Source organism: Panonychus citri, unplaced genomic scaffold (assembly GCF_014898815.1).
Source record: "Panonychus citri isolate SS breed McGregor unplaced genomic scaffold, ASM1489881v1 Contig00001, whole genome shotgun sequence".
Lineage (NCBI taxonomy): Eukaryota > Metazoa > Arthropoda > Arachnida > Trombidiformes > Tetranychidae > Panonychus > Panonychus citri.
In genome coordinates this window covers 20,207-36,867 of record NW_026515406.1, presented here as the reverse complement: position 1 = coordinate 36,867, position 16,661 = coordinate 20,207, and the positions used below count along the sequence as shown (strand labels likewise).

Below are 16,661 nucleotides of genomic sequence, written 5' to 3'. Positions count from 1 at the left end.
CTCTTCAGATTAAATTGTATTAATTGTATTTGGTATTGTTCATTATTAATTTTATCAAATTAATCTTGGATTAATTGTTGATTAATTAATTACGTTGCTGGTGTTTTTTCATCTATTATGTATCGTTAGTTAATTGTTGTTTACGTAAATTAAATTTACATTACCTCTTAATCAGTTGGCATGTTTGTCTAAATTATGATCCCTCACATTGAGATTAAATTATAAAACAATGGTGAAGAAATTGTTTAATTTTGATAAAGTTAATTGTTGAATATTAATTAATCTTGTTTCTCATTAAAAGTTAACCCAAAGACAATTATTAAAAGTTACTCAATGATTTTATTGCACTGATTAAGTTAATTTCATGTCCTATTAACTAAATTAACATAATCATTTGTTGACCATTCAAACTAATTGTTGTTGTTGTTTCGTTAATTGCATTAAGATCAATTAGAATTATTTTTATCATTGGTCAACATGAATATCTTGAGTTAATCAATAAATCACTAGCTCAATTAAAAGTAACAATCAGTTATTTAAGTAGGTTGTTTTGATTAGTTACTAATCAATAACAATCAGATATTATTGGGCTTCATTTGTTTGGTAAAACATTTGAAATGTTCAAAAATGGATAATGATTAGTGTTAATCATTACAGTTACATCTTAAATTGTTGTATTTCTCACCCAACAATCTATCAATCAGGTAAATATTATATTATAATTAATGTTTAAAAGTGATTTTTTACCAAATTGAAAGGGGAAAATTGGTGTTTACAGTGTTGAATGTTTGTAGTTTGATTGCTGTTTAATTATGTAAACAATTAAATGGAAACATTTTGTTAACTTATTGTTGGAATTCATATTGATTAAAGCCTTGTGAAAAATATTGATTCTCATTGTAATTCAAATTGTTTGACTGAACAGGAGGAGGGGGACCCATTTGGATTGGAGCATAATCTTCACCAGTCATTGGGATGTTTGTGTTGACAGCATTTGAAGCCATCATTACATGTGGAGGATAAGGGTTGGTTGAAGGGTGGAGATGGTGTTGAGATTGAGGCTGGTGGGGAATCATTGCAATCGATTGTGGGTGAGGTGTGTGAGACTGTGGAGGATGAGCTAATTGTTGGGGTTGAGGTTGAGGTTGAGGAAGAGACTGTGGTTGTTGTGGTTGATAGAGAACTGGTCCAGTTTGGTATGTTGGTTGACCTCCTCCTCCTGGTGGCATATAATTTGCTGAGTAGTGACCACTGGCTACTGCTAATGGATAAGTATCTTTCATCAGTGAGTGATACATTTTTAAGGCTTCAGTTAATTGTGAATTAACCCGATTAGGGCTGCGTGTTTTTGTCAATCTTTTCAAGCTCCTGGTCAATCATTACATTCATTTGCATACATTGCTCTGGAAAACAAGAAAGAGAAAGAGAGTGATAAGGAAAATAAAATCAATCAGTTAATCAGTAAATCCAATTAAATCAGTATAGGGTGAAGGGGAAAAACTAATCCCCGACAATTTATCAATCTTTTAGGTGTAATCATGGTTACTATTAATACCTTCTAATTGAATCAATTCCTCTGTATCTACCATTTCTCCGGTTGGATCGGCTTCAAGCAAAAGATTTAACAATCTATCAATTTTTTCAGCATCGATTTCAACTTGTTGCGGTTCCCGTTCAAGAGTTTTGACCTTAACCGTCTCATTGAATTGGACGGTCTTTTTTTCACTTGATTTAACTAAAAGAAAAAGTAAACAATTGTAACAATAAATTAATTAGTAAATGACACAGATAAATATGAATAAATTTGCATCAGCAATTGAGCTGATTGTTGATCGTAAGAGAGAGAGAGAGAGAGAGAGAGAGAGAGACAAATCATTTTGATTATGCGACAATCAACCTACATTGCTCTGGTTCATTCAGATCGGTGGTGACAAAATTTGCCGGAAAAAGACCTTCGCCTCTGTGATTTGATCCTTTCCACCAATTGGGATCACTATGGAAGATTAATAAGAGAAGAAGAAAAAATAATAAAGAAATCAGTTGATTAGATTGATTAGATTAAGATTTAAGTAGAGAATTAGAGAGGAAGAAAAAAAAATCTCTATTAGAATAATTTGAAATGTTCTTACAAAGTCAATTAATCATTAGTTTTATCATTAACAATAATCTGCCATTAATTGAATCAATTGATAGTTTAACCATCAATGTAATTTACTCATAGCTAATCATTTGTTAGTTGACATTAAAAATAATCTTAACATGAGTCATATATTGACAGCCTATTCTGTCAACATTATTATTGATATTCAGTTAAATTGTTGACAGATTATTTAGACGTTTAATTTTCGTATTTACCTATCATCTAGCACCAGAATGATTTCTTTTGATTTAAAAGTTAATTCATTATCTTCAGCAGCTTCGAAATCATATAGAGCTCGTACTTTATATGGTTCTTTAACTTTGACACCAGAAGATGAGGTTGTATCATTGAGAGATAATGATGACATTGTATCGATAAATTTTGGGTACAATGTACTGTTGGTGTTTGTATTGTTTGGATTGATGATTGAATTGGTATTACTATTATTACTAATTGTAATGGATGACTTGTAATTGTTGGTTGACGAGGAATATGATTTAGATGATTTAGTTTCCTTTAAGGACAATTCAATTGCTTTGGCAATATCTTCCTCTTCTTGATTACTGGTTACAATATTGGGATCGGTTGGTAGTGAGGCCATTGATCGTCTTGGTGGATCTGATGAGGTAAATTCAACACCTTCCGCTCTCATCTTATTGTATAGGGAAGGAATTAAACTCAATTGTGGATCACTTTTAAATTCTTGTTCAGCCCATTTTTTGATTAAACTCCTTAGCTTTTCACTCACTTTTGGATGGCCTTTGGTGAGGATTTTTTTAATCTCACTTTCAAAGTCTCGAGAGCAAACTTCTAGGTGAAATTTTTTACCACAATTAGAGACACACGCATCTAATAGGGTTAATGTTAACATTTGTACATGTGGAATTGGATTGTTTAATCTTTTTGTTATTGAACGAAGACAATCTTTTGGTCCAGTTGATTCTGTGGTCACTTTATCACAAATGTCCATTATCAAAGCCCAATCTTCACTTGTCTTACATTCATCTGTTACCTTTTCAACCGCTGGATCAAAAGTAGATGAATTGCCGAATAGTTTTTGCATCTTTCTAAGGATAAAAGTAAAAACAAGATAATACAATTAAGACAGAAACAATTAATTCAATTACAAAATCACCGAACAAAAAAAGGTTAAGATTAAAAAGCTTCAAGAATAAAAGTAAACAAAAATAAAAGAGAAAATCATTTTAACTAATTTGTAGTTCGATAGATGGCGCCACTGAACAATTTTGTTGCTTCTTTTGAATTTTAATTTCGTTAAAGTTAATTCAATAAACTTAATTGTCATTAATTGTTATTGTTGGAAGAAAACTAATGCTTTTCTTTATGAAACTAATTTAGGGTTTAATTATGCAAACAAATGATTAACTAGATGATTAATTGGAAAATTTTCATAGCCATAGATGTTACTTTTTTTTGCAGGTTAACTTTTTGACTAATACAGTTAAACCTTTCATAGTTTGAACTTTTTGATTGCTACCATCTAAATATTAAAAAAATTAGAATTTAACATATTACAAAAGTAATTAGTCAATTGTTCAGGTTGATTGTTCGAAAAAAAACAGCTTTTTAATGAGAGAGATGATAACATAGGCAATGTTTTAAAAACAAAGTACATATCACTAATTAGTAGATTAATTATCATTTGAAAATTTGATTATGATCAGAGTTGTATTTTTTAGATTATGGCAGCGATTAGATTCGAACCTGCGTCATTTCTGATCGGTGTTCAAAAAACCAGCGCTTTAGATCGTGCGGCCACACTAACACGAGGAATAACGTTCGGTTAATTTTTTATACAATTTATCTAGAGGACTTTCTGAACCTGAAAGAAGAGAATAACTTTTCGAAGATAAATTGAATGACTTAGATGATCATCTAACCTTTACCCTCGAACAATACCTTACCTGATCATGAAACCTGCACCAACATATTCTTCCGTTTTTGACATTTTTTTTTAATTATTCCGTACAACTTAGTCTGACTGGGGAAGGTGAACCAGAAAATGATAACCACCATTAGATGGTTGTCCAAATCGGCTTAATGATGATGCTTATAATTAAATAAATACATGAAACTAATTAGGGTTTAATTATGAAACTATTGATTAGCTAGATAATTGGAAAATTTTTATTTTTATAACTATAGATATTACTTTTTTGCAAATTAACTTTTCATTAATATTACAAAAGTAATTAGTTAATTGTTCAAGTTGATTGTTAGAAAAACAAAAAGGTCATTGATGTGAGATGATAGGTAATGTTTTTATAAGAAAAAAATCAATCCTGATTCATAGTTTGATCATCAAAAAAAGGTTATAATCAATTAAATAGGTGATTAGTAAAGTTGATTGTTTTTTTCTTAATTATCTTCAAAATGGTAATCGACTAATTTAGTAAATGTTGGGTTTTAGTTGTTTTTTTGCTTTGTTGTTTATCAATGGAAAACGATGAAAACAGATACAAATGAGGTTTAGTGTGAGAATACAATTTAGTTTCATCTACACCAACAATATTTATATTGTTGGAAAAGTTTGGTGGGGAATGGAAGAGGATGAATCCTTTTGCTATTAACTTAATTGTTTTTATCCATGTTGGTTAATTTGATTGCATTTCAAGGTGAAAATTGAGAAGATGAAATTAATTTGTTTGTTCACGATGGAGGGTCAAAAAAAAGTAGTAGAAGAGGTTTCAACTTTTGTTTTCAAAATAAAACTGAAAAATATAAAGTCGGAGGCTTTTTTGTTTGTAAAAACAAAATACATATCACTAATTAGTTGATTAATTGTCATTTGTAATTTGATTATGATCAGAGTTGTAATCAGAATTCTTGAAATATTCAGAGGGAAAGAGAAAGAAAAAGTTTCAACAGCTGAACAATAGGGAACATAACAGAAGGAGAGAGAGAGAAAAAGTTAGAGAGAGGTGGTTATGATTTGGTTGATATTTGTCATTTTGACGATAAGTTGAATTGCCTTGATTGTCAACCTTTACTGGAAAAGTGATTAAGAAAAACAAATTGCTTAATATCATTTTCTTTGTTTTTTTAGCCAAATCCACCATTTGAATTTTATGTTTAGTTAACTTTCTTATGGAACCAGGGCATCCATGAGCACTTTTTTACTTTGATTTTTTGTTTTCTTTTGTATGTATTTGTGTGGTAATATATTGTAGGTGTGTAAATGTTTATCTTGTTTGTTTAACAAGCGGGTAACATATAAATATAAATGTTATCATGATAAGTAATTATTTGTTATATGAAATATATATTAAATTGAAATGAAATCGGCGGCTATTGCTTTGGGTTATTTGCATGAGATGAAGTTTCCATCTTTTTTTTTCCGTATAACTTTGCAAATGTTTCTATGAATTTCATGTGTAGATAAATGACTCGATATGAAAAGTAAGAGATAACTGATGATCTTTCTTATGGTAATGATAATGATGATGGTGGTGACGGTGATGGTGATGGTGATGGTGAGGATCATGATGATAACGGTGGTGATGGTGGTGGAAATGATGGTCAGTGTGAACATTTATGATAATTATGGTAATCATTTTGTTTTTTAGTTTTTTGTAGCTTCACGATGAAGATGATTGAGGAGATAATAAATCAGTGATCTGATTTTGTTGGACATTGAGAAGATTGGAGATAATTTCATCAACTACTCTAGTTTTATCGGAAGCTTTTGACAGAATTTCCTTCTCAATAGAAAGTTGTAAAAATGTTTCAATATTTGTTCGGAAATTGTTGATAATATTAGATTTGTGATTTGTCTCCGTAAGTGGATTAGAGCCCATTGTTTGTAAGATTGAGGTAAGAGCCACATCAACAGGTTTTCCATTGATTATCTCATCGTAAACGTACTTGGGAACCAAACGATGTAAAAGTCTTTCAAACATTTGCTTCAATGATTCCATTTTGTTGAAATGGTCATTCAGGTTCTCACAATCTTCATCATAATCATCATATTCTCCTTCATCGTCATCATCTTCTTCTTCTTTCTCATCTTTCTCATCATCTACATCTTCATCATTTTCTCCTGTGAAAGTAACATCTTTCAATCTTTCGAGAACAACAGAACAATCTTTATCAATTCCAAACTTTTTCCGCAAAGATTCTTCTAAATCCTCCTCACTGTACTTGACCATTAATTCACAAATATTTTCCACAATTTCTTCTTCATATTCGTCTACTACTTCCATTTCTTCATCTTCAACTATACCACCACCATTAGCTGAGATCAGAGAACTTTGGTCAACAGATTCTTCGTTAACAATGCTCGAATCAGAGTCAATATCTTCCATATCTGAAAAAAAGGGCAAAAAGATGAAAACATTTAATATAAAAAAGACAAGGATCTCGATAGAAGAGAAGAAAAAATTAATTGAAGAATTGACTCACTCTCAAAATGCAGAAACTTGATACCCAGCGAATCCAAAGCCATTTCTAGACACTTGACTTCATGTTTTGCTTTAACGATATAATTTTTCGCTCTTAATCCACAGATAGCACAAGTAGAGGCTCTATCAATAAGTTCCTAGGGAATAAAGAAAAAGTTAAGATAAGAAAAAAAAGGAATAAAAAAAAATGAACAAGTATTCAAGAACAGAATAAGATTAACAATGCAACATATTTTCATCTTTGTTTTCTTATAGAATCTTGATGATTAAAAATATTTTGCTTTTCTCTTATTACCTCTACTCTTTGGGAGACATCAGCATTGTAGACTTTGTGACAGGCTTGTTCATGATAGAAAAGCCGTTGCTTTGAGTTAAATTTAAGACCACAATGATGGCAGGATATGAGAGTTTTCGAGTTGTTGTTACTAACTTCATCAACAAGGCACGTTTTTTTGTGATCTACCAATAAGTCTTTAGAGACAAAGGTTCGGTCACATTTAATACAACGGAAACGGAAAGGACAAGCATTTTTAATATGATGAGATAAACCAGGAGCATCGGAAAATTGGCAAGCTCGACAGTAAGGACATGTGATCATTGTATCATTGTCTTCATTTTCAGTTTCAAAGGGATAGGAACGTTTTCGTTTCTCTTTTCTGGGCTCCGCTTTATATAAAGTCTTGTATATTTTAAGATGTTGGTGAAGATGTTGTCGTATTCGGGAAAGTTGACTGATAACTATTTTACCTTTACAAATTTCACAAGCATAACAAACAAATTTACTGAAATCTTCTGGTTTATCGGAAAAGTGTTTAAGGCGATGACGGACGAATTTAAATACATCAGACTCGGTAAAACCACATTCGGTACATTCAAGTAGATTAACTGTTTCTCCGGAAGGCACATTTTCAGTAATCATGTCAACATAATCTTGAGGTTCTTTGTTGTTGCTTGTGTGATTACTATTATTGTTATTCGAGTTATTTTGATGTGAATTTCTTGTTTCATTCTTATTGGTGACAATTTTACTTTCGTATGAACCATTTTTAATATTATTACCAATAATTAGACGAATATCGTTTGAGTGATTAGCTTTTTGAGGCACTGGTCGAATTAAATCATTTTTTGAAGATGATGAAGGCGCAATTCTTTGAGATAAATCTTTAGTCTTTGTCAAATTGGGTGTAGGAATTTGCTCTAAAGCATTTTCAATTTCAATTGATTTAGAAGAGCTTGAATTGGATGGAGATGAAACATTATTATTACGATTGTTTTTAACCACTTGACAATATTGTCTCTTATGTTCAAGTAGGTAATATTGACTGTTGTAAGGACCTCGTCCACAATTATCGCACATGAGTAATCCAGACTCATGGACACGATTCAATTCACTGCGACGATCACCTTTTAGTTGAGAGTTGAGGGCAACTGGATTAGGACTTCCCAGAAGAGCAGCTAATCGAGACTCATTGGATCCTGATTGAGATTCATCTCGAGATAATGGTCGAGAATAAGATTTTGTTCGAGGTTTAGCCAATGGTGAGGGATACGGAGATTTCGGTGGTGGAACTAAAGGTCTTTTAACACATTGATATTTTGATGAATTCGACAGCATTTGGACCGGAAAACCCTTCTTGTGACATAGAGTGCACGTGTAATTGCTTCCAAAATATGCATTACTAACTGCACTTCCTCGTGGAGGATTATTGAAGGTTGGCTGAACTTTTAAAAGTTGAGATTGTGAATTAGTTGTTGGTATTGGTGATGGAGTTGAACCAATCGATGAGGGTGAACTGTTTGAGCTTAATTGTTGACGGTGGTGTTGGGTTGATTGTTGGGCTTGAGGTGAAACTGGTGTTGGAGATATTGATTGGATAGGAGGTGGCATGATGGAAGGTGGTGGAGCTGGTCGGTGAGAAATTGTTTCTTCTTCTCTCTCATTGGTTGCTTGTTTTGATTCTGTTGATGGAATTGTGGTTAAATCATCTGATTCAGATTTATCGGCTTCTAAGATTCCAATGTAAGGAGAGGTTAGATCACATTCATAACGATGCATATTGTAAAAATATTTGGAATTAAAGGTTAGTGAACAGGTTTGACATCTTAGAGCAATTCCATCATTAGAACTTATGTTCACAGCAGGTAGACCATGGTAAGTGGTTAAATGAACACCAAGAGAGACACGATTTTTTATATCTCGATTAGGACATAATTTACAATAGAATCTGACTTGAGCTTGTCCATCAGGTAACTTGGATTCTTGAGGGATAACAGGATTTACGTTTGCATTCACAGGTACAGTATCTGCTGCTTGAGGACTGGATTGTTGATCCTTATTTTTGTTGAATTTAGCTTTCAAATAGGGAACAGTTGCTTGGGTTGCTGGACAATGTTTATTCCGTCGATGGTTATTATAAGCGACAGCGGGAGTTTTACCGCCGAATATTTTTGTACACCGTGGACACTGGACACGATTTCGTACCAGGTAAGCTCGGCGAATAAGCTCATCAGAAGGTGCAATGATTATATCATCAGGACCCAAATCGGTAAAAGCGGGACTATAACCTTGTCCTGTTTTAGAATCACTGGCTGATCCACTATTAGTATTTCCACCAGAATTACCGTTATTATTATTACCAACAGTTGTCGGTGAAGAGGTTGAAGAGGCACCAGAGGTAGTGGTATTTGGTAAAGCTCGTTTAGTATGTAAAAGAGAATCACCAGATTTAACAAATGAATTATTGCTTCTGTCCGGTGTTTCCAGAGAATGTCGAATTTTCTCATGCTGGTTAGAAGATGATTTATCTTTTTCCAATCCATGATCAGGAACCAAATTGTCATTATAAAATTCTCTGCACTCATTACGTCGACTTAGATGATTACATAAACTGATAAATCCTTTCATTGGTTTGTGACAAGCTTTACAATTAGTATCACCATCTGAATGTATCGCTTCAACCATTTTTCGACAATTAGATGTTTCAGATCCAATTAATTCTGTACCCAAAGTATCAAGACTACCAAGGGAACGACCTCGACCCTGTGGACGTTTAATCACATTTTCACCAGGTTTAGATTGACTTTTATTATTTGCCTCTTGATTCCTTGTAACGGTGCAAGTTGATGCGGGGATGGTTGTGTTACTATATTGTTGCATTTTGGCTGGACAAACTTTCTGATGAGCATCAAATGACATTCTAAGAAAATAGGCTTTACCACAAGAGCAACTGTAAACCTCTTTAAGCAAGTCATCATCTCCATCTTCTTCTTCATCCTCCTCAATGTCAAGAGCAAGAACATTCTCGGCATCACATGCACTTCGGGTCACTTGAATGTTAGATAAAATAGAACCAGAAGAAGCAGAAGAAGATGGTTTATTACCTTCTCTTGAAGAAGCTGAAGTAACTCGTCCATTATTATTATTGTTAATATTATTATTATCAGAATTGATAGTTTTGTTACTGGAGTTATTTAAATTGTTATTATCAGTGATAGTAGTGATGATATTACCATTGTTTGAAGATAAATTGATGGCTGTAACAGGTATCGATGTTAAATCAGCATTTGATTGACCAGCACCAGCATGAGTTGCTAGATGAGCTTCAACGGCAACCTTACTGGGAAATATTTCACCACACGTGCTACACCTGAACGATGCTTTCATTTGATGGACAGAGGTCATGTGTTCAATATGCTCATGAACATCCTTATATTGCTTATTACAAATGGAGCAGACAACAGGCTGAGGGAGTCGGGTAAAAGGCGCTTGCATCATTTTATCTCTTTTGCGTTTTTCTTTCTTTCTTTCTTTCTTTCCTATTGATAAATAATATATAAAAAAAAAGAGAGAAAGAAAAAGAAAAGGAAAGGAAAGAAAGAAAAATAGAAAGGAAAGAGAAGAGTCAGTGAGAGAGAGAAAGAGAGGAAAAATGTACAATCCAAAAATGGGTGAAAAGTATAAATTTCACATCGAATCACCGTAATTAGAATTTGATTAATTAATTTTTCAGTTGATAAAACTAAAACCAAAATTAAATCACTAAAAGAAAAACAAACAAAAAAACAAACTGAGAAAATTTAATTCTAAGAGAAAAAAACCTTTTCCTTTTTTCTCCTCTTTCTTTTCTCTCTTTACTCTTTGTTCAACATTCTAACAAATGCTTCTACCTGGTGGTCATCCCTTTCAACCGAAAACGAAAAAGAAAGAAAAAAAGTGGCGGTAAATATGAAAAATATTCCAAAAGAAAAGTGAACACAAAATGTTTCCCCTTTCTTCTTATAAACTTAATCCAAACAACCGATTAAATTTAATCTTCTCCGTATCCCAAACAGACTAATGAGTTAATTTCTATTCCATGATTGAGTTAAATTAATTTCTTTCAATTAATAATTTTCTTTTTACATTTTTGTTTGCTCAAGAAAAATTTTCTAAGCGCGAAAACGAACCTGTCGCCATCTGAGGTCCATTATTGGAACTGAGAAATTTTCTTTTTAAAATTTTCTCCATCCACTCACAACTCGATTTACTTCCTATGTATTTCTATGGAAAATGAGTCTCTGCGCATCGGCTTAAGGGATCGATTTTTCCCCTTCTCTGGTCTTCTTTTACTAGAAGATTTTTTTTTGGGTGAAATTTTTTTCTCGCCAATTTTTAAGCTTGTGTTTGTTTTTTAGTGATTTATTTTTTTTGTTTAGTTTGTCTGCCGAAAAACAATTAATTAATTGTAATTCCAGTTATCGATTTAAATTGTCACCAATTGGGTTATATTACTTATATGCTTTTTTTTGTTTTCAATTTTTCTCCTTTTACCAACATCAAGTACAAGTGTGTTTGTAAGTGACTGTTTCTCTCTCTCTCTCTCTCTCTGTTTCTCTCTTCATCTTTCTCTCTCATTTTCTCTCTCTCTCTCTCTCTCTCAGTTGTGTGTGTGTGTGAGTTTGGTTGTGTGTTATCAGTTTTTTCTTCTTCTTCTTGGTCTTCTCTGTTGTATAAAGACTCATAGGACATGTCATTTAGTAGATCTCGTCGGCATAGTCGAGGTCATGAGTCTAGATCACCATCCCGTGATTTTGATAATGGCTCTTTTGGCCGGTCTGGTTTTCCACCCAACATTGAAGGCATGACATCTCTTAAAGTTGACAACATTACCCAGCGAACTGGTGTAGCTCTTTTATCAAAGGTTTTTTCAAAATATGGTGAATTGGGAGACGTTTATGTTCCCAGGTATCCAGATACCTTTGCAAGTCGCGGGTTTGCTTTTGTTAGATTTGTAAGAAAGAGATGCAGAAGAAGCCATGAGGAAAATGAATGGCTATGTTCTTGATGGTAGACCTTTGTCCATTCAAATGGCTCGGTATGCTAGACCTTCACCTACTCGTCAATTATCCTCATCACGTCAAGTGGTCCACCCAATTCAAGGGTGGCGGTAGATATGGTGGTGGTGGCTTTCGAAATGGAGGAGGCCGGTATGGTGGCGGTGGTGGTTTCCGAGGAAGGCAACCATTTCGTGGTAGATCACCATATAGAAGACGATCTCGATCACGGTCACGGTCTCGATCAAGGTAACCATTTGTTCCCAATTTGTTTTCTTTTTTCCTCTCTTTCTCTCAAATTCTCCCTCTTCCTTTGAAGAAAGAGACAAGACTCTCTCTCTCTCTCTCCTCTTTCTCTTTAATCCACATTTCAACCATTATAATGAGTTCTCGTTTATAAAATACAAATATAATACATTGTTTTATATGTATTTTAATATGTTATAATTATTTATCTATTTTTATTTTTATTGATTTTTGTCTTCTTTTTTCAACTTTTTTTTAGGGATAGAAGACGAGATGGCCATCGAAGCGTCAGAAGAAATCGATCCAAAAGCACAGATAAAAATCGACGATCTAGAAGCAAGGATAGTACTAGTAAAAAAGAAGATCGTGACCGAAGTCGAAGTCCCCACAAGAAAGATTCAAAGGACAAAAGTGATAAAATGGATGATGGTGGAGATAAAAGCAGAGGATCAAGAAGTAAAAGTAGGAGTGAAAGTCGCAGTAGAAGTAGAAGCCGTAACCGTAGTCGAAGCAGGAGTAAAAGTAGGAGTCGAGATAGAAACAACTCCAGAAGCCAAAGCCGAGATCGAAGCCAGAGCCGAGAGCGAAGCCAAAGTCGTGATCGGAGTCGAAGTGGTAGTCGAAGCCGAAGTCGGAGTAAAACTCGAAGTGAAGAGAATGGACGACAATCTCGAAGCCAGTAAAAGCCCCAGCAATGAGGTTAAGATAAAGTCGGAGCCAAAATAAAAAAAAACCACATCCTAACTTGTAATCAAAGCGAAATAACAATGATTAATGAAATGATGATGATGAGAAGATGTTGACGATGATGACAATGATTGGCGATAATAATAATAATAATGATGGTGATGGTTACTATGAAGATAAAAGTAAAATGAGAGGTGAGATAGAAAAAGGGAGCTAGAGAGAGAGAGAGTGAGCAACATTGAGAAAGAAAAAAAAATCATATTTCCTTTTTCAATATTTTTCTCATGAATATGAATTAACATTGAAAATCTGAATTTTATCTGATCAACCATCTAAAATCTGAATACACCTGAAAGTTGTTATATAAAAACTACTTGATGATATTCAGAATGATAAAGTAGCCTTTTGTTGATAACAATAACACAATCATGAAAACCTTTGATATTTTTTTAACCTCCCTGACTGGTTAGATAATAGTAACTGAATAATCATCATAATAATCATGTTACTCTTACATTCAGAATTCATGATAACTTATCAACTCCAACCTTTTCCATCATCATCAACATCATCATCATTATCATTATTATTATTCCTCTCAATCACTACCACAACAACAACAAGCGCCATCATTAAACTCTCTCACTCTCACTCTCTCTCTCCCGTCAACATCATCATCAACCTCTGGACATTATCATCCTTCACAATCTAAACCTCATTTACAATACTTTCTCATCATTATCATCAACAACAACAAAAAAATATTCAAACACAACCAATTCAATGAATCAAGAATTTACCTTTCGATTCAATCAGATAAAAAGAAACAAAAAAATTTAAAAATCCAAATCACAACAAAAAAACAAATCCAACCAAAACCAAACATCCAATCAACTTAAACACCACTCGAACCAAGGAAGGAAAAATGTTTTAATCACATTTCAATAATTTGATTTTTGAGACTTTAATGAAAAACAAAAGCTTCACAATTATGTTATTAAACAAAAACACAAGAGAAAATGATTAACTTAATTGACAATAACAATCAACAATCAACAAACAACAACTTTGATACAAAATGAATTGAAACATTTGTTCAGTTTTTCCCTTGCAAAGTGATAAAAGCAACTGAATAATAATGAATTATTATTATTCAGAAATTGATGAATTCTTATCAATGTGAAGAAACCTTTTCATCACCCTGAACATCCGGAGATTGTCATGCTAACCTGATTTACAATAAATCTTGATGATGATGATGATAAATATATTCAAATGTGAATTAATTCAATCAGATAAATTGTGATGATTTAGTTGTAATAGTTGAAGAAAACATTTTCATTTTCATCTAAACTTTTCCCTGGAAAAAAATAATAATAATAATTGACCAACTTATCCGAAGTAGAAACAATTTAATTTGATGATTTAACTTGATTGTTGTAACGATTACAAAGACAATTAAAGTTAAATGGTGAAAGATGAAAATACTTTTTAAATAACATAAGTAAAATCTAATTGTTATGTTTTCATATTGTTCTTGAATTTCATGACAATCAAATTGGAACAACAATTAACTTTTCCATCTCTTGATCAACCACATATTCATTTACCATCTATGTTTATATGTTTACCTTTTGTTAATAAACTTGATGATCAACATTTAATCATGATAATGATGTTAATAATACACTCGGGAATTTCACTTACACTGAACCTATTGATTTACTCTGTTGATCAACAACAATCAATTGATTATTAAACTTAAATTCCAAGTTCGTTATCATTATCATGTTCATGTTTCATATGTTTAAGTCAAGAATGGTGATAATGGTCAATTGAAGATAAAGATGAAGATGATGAAGATGATGAAAATGATGATGAGAATATCCTAATAATAATAATCAACAACAACAATCAACAATCAATTTAATGATTAACATTCAATAAGTTGAGCTTGTTAAAAGCTCATTAAGATGCTTGGTTTGTTTTTCATTAACCATTTTGTTTGTTTATTTACCATTAAATCATTTTGTAAGTGCACCATCAAAGTTAATTGTTGTATCATCATGATGACAATCAAATACACCTTATTGTTAAATTGTGATCACAATTACAGGAAATAAATCACTTTTTTTATTCCCACTCTAATCAAAACATTTTTCTTTCTTTACCAATCAAATCTTCATCTTCCTTCCTGATCATCTAATGGTTTCTTATTATTCAATTGAATCAAATGTTATATTTTTTCAAGGGAAATCCTGAAATTTTGACTCCCTGGAAGGTGATAGTTGATTGTGATATTATAATAATCAGCATACAACAATCAAGAATCAACATCGATGTCAGAACTAAAAGTCTTCATGAAGAGAGGAAATAAACTCACTCCTTTAGAATTTATCATCTCTCTCTTTTTAGCATTTTCCTTATCTTCTTTTATCAGCATCGTTAGCATCCTTCTCATCATCATGATCATCTTCACCAATTATTAGTTTATCACATTCCATGAGTGGTATTCATTGAATTGAGAGGAAGAAGAGAGAGAAAAGTTTTTTTTCTCTGATAGATTTTTTTTCTTTCTCGAAAAAAAAGACGAAGAGCAAACTTTTCACTCTGAGAGAGAGAGAGAGAGAGAGAGAGAGAGAGAGAGAAATGATGAGGGTGAGAGTTTCATCTTCCATCATTTATCACAAATACTAATAAGACCTGTTCACTTGATCTGTAGAACTTCACAAAATCTTCTTCCCATCTTATATCATGATGATAATCATCAATATCATCACTTAGAACCTTAAACTCATCATTTTAACAACAAACTAAATTTTTCGCTACAAAACTTCAAAGGTAAACTAATGTTACCTTTTAGACAGGAAAACCAGCTAATATTGGTAACTGACCATTAGAAAAATATCACTTTTTGGACTCTCTCTCTCTCCATCATCATCTCTTCAACATCTTCCGAATCATTCCAGATAATCATTACCATGAGCTCCAATGAACACCAAGGTAGATACATCCCAAAAAGATGAAGAAGATTGCTCTCTTCTCTTTCCTCTTTCCTCTTTCATCATTATCTTTATCATCATCATCATCTCTCTCTCTCTTTCTTGACCCCCTTTTCCATGATAAAGACTCGTATTCAATCAGCCGTTAATCTTTCATCTTCTCACTTCCTTTTCCTTAGTTACTTTTTTGCCATGAAAAAGTATCTCAAGAGATGATGATCTACAAAGATGATATATAAAGATGAAGATGAAAAAAAACTTTTATCCTTTAATTGAAAGTTTATTTGACCAATCAATGTAACTAATGTAACAATTACCCGAGATAATAACAACAAGATGATCATCATCAATGTAACAGTTATAATATGATACCAGTGTTTACCAATTAATTTATATATTAGTTTATAAAAATATACTAAACACAACAATTTAAATGATTCCAATTCCCCATTGAAATAACTGATATCATGAAATGAAATATCAAACGATAACAAATTGAATTATTAAAGTTATTACCAATAGCATACAATCATAAACCTCAATATCCTAATCACTAATCCATAACAAAACCAATAGTTAATCATTTCAAATCTATATCCATACCATATAATATAAATAATGACACACTAATTAAAGAGATCAAGTTAATCAACAATCAACAGGTTCTCCCATCAATCAATCCAATGATAATATGAAGGACAACACAATGACCAACTGAAAGCTCAACAAATACTAAAAAAAATGACCAAATGAAAATCATTTTTTTCCTCATCCAAACAGGGAAAATATTTCATCCTCATCCTCATCCTCATCTTCCCACCTCCCAAAATCCACTCCTCATCCTCATCTTCA

The 16,661-nt window shown here is 32.5% G+C and overlaps 3 protein-coding genes across 3 annotated transcripts; 1 reads left to right on the top strand and 2 right to left on the bottom strand.

Moving 5' to 3' along the window:
- Positions 1 to 771: 771 nt before the first annotated feature.
- On the bottom strand, positions 772 to 3,414 carry LOC128386055 (signal transducing adapter molecule 1-like). The gene is given in 5 exon segments (XM_053345019.1): positions 772 to 1,344; positions 1,346 to 1,403; positions 1,556 to 1,735; positions 1,902 to 1,993; positions 2,356 to 3,414. Coding segments are annotated over 5 exon segments (1,677 nt in total). The 5' UTR covers positions 3,204 to 3,414; the 3' UTR covers positions 772 to 845.
- Positions 3,415 to 4,560: 1,146 nt separating this feature from the next.
- On the bottom strand, positions 4,561 to 10,645 carry LOC128386045 (DEP domain-containing protein DDB_G0279099-like). Its single transcript, XM_053345007.1, has 3 exons — positions 6,857 to 10,645; positions 6,563 to 6,698; positions 4,561 to 6,467 (listed from the first exon to the last, which is right to left on the bottom strand). The coding sequence occupies exons 1-3, from the start codon at positions 10,334 to 10,336 to the stop codon at positions 5,740 to 5,742; spliced, it is 4,344 nt and encodes a 1,447-aa protein (XP_053200982.1). The 5' UTR covers positions 10,337 to 10,645; the 3' UTR covers positions 4,561 to 5,739.
- Positions 10,646 to 11,162: 517 nt separating this feature from the next.
- Positions 11,163 to 14,077, top strand: LOC128390648 (serine/arginine-rich splicing factor 2-like). Its single transcript, XM_053350435.1, is given in 4 exon segments — positions 11,163 to 11,833; positions 11,835 to 11,981; positions 11,983 to 12,123; positions 12,380 to 14,077. Coding segments are annotated over 4 exon segments (978 nt in total). The 5' UTR covers positions 11,163 to 11,567; the 3' UTR covers positions 12,804 to 14,077.
- The last annotated feature ends 2,584 nt before the right edge of the window (positions 14,078 to 16,661 follow it).

Bases quoted from the DNA above. Each gene is read 5' to 3' on its own strand.
- LOC128386045 (XM_053345007.1), bottom strand. From the start codon at position 10,336: ATGATGCAAGCGCCTTTTACCCGACTCCCTCAGCCTGTTGTCTGCTCC. The intron at 6,699-6,856 runs GTAATAAGAGAA...TTTATTCCCTAG, and splicing joins ATGTCTCCCAAAGAGTAGAG to GAACTTATTGATAGAGCCTC. The intron at 6,468-6,562 runs GTGAGTCAATTC...CCTTTTTTTCAG, and splicing joins CAAGTTTCTGCATTTTGAGA to ATATGGAAGATATTGACTCT.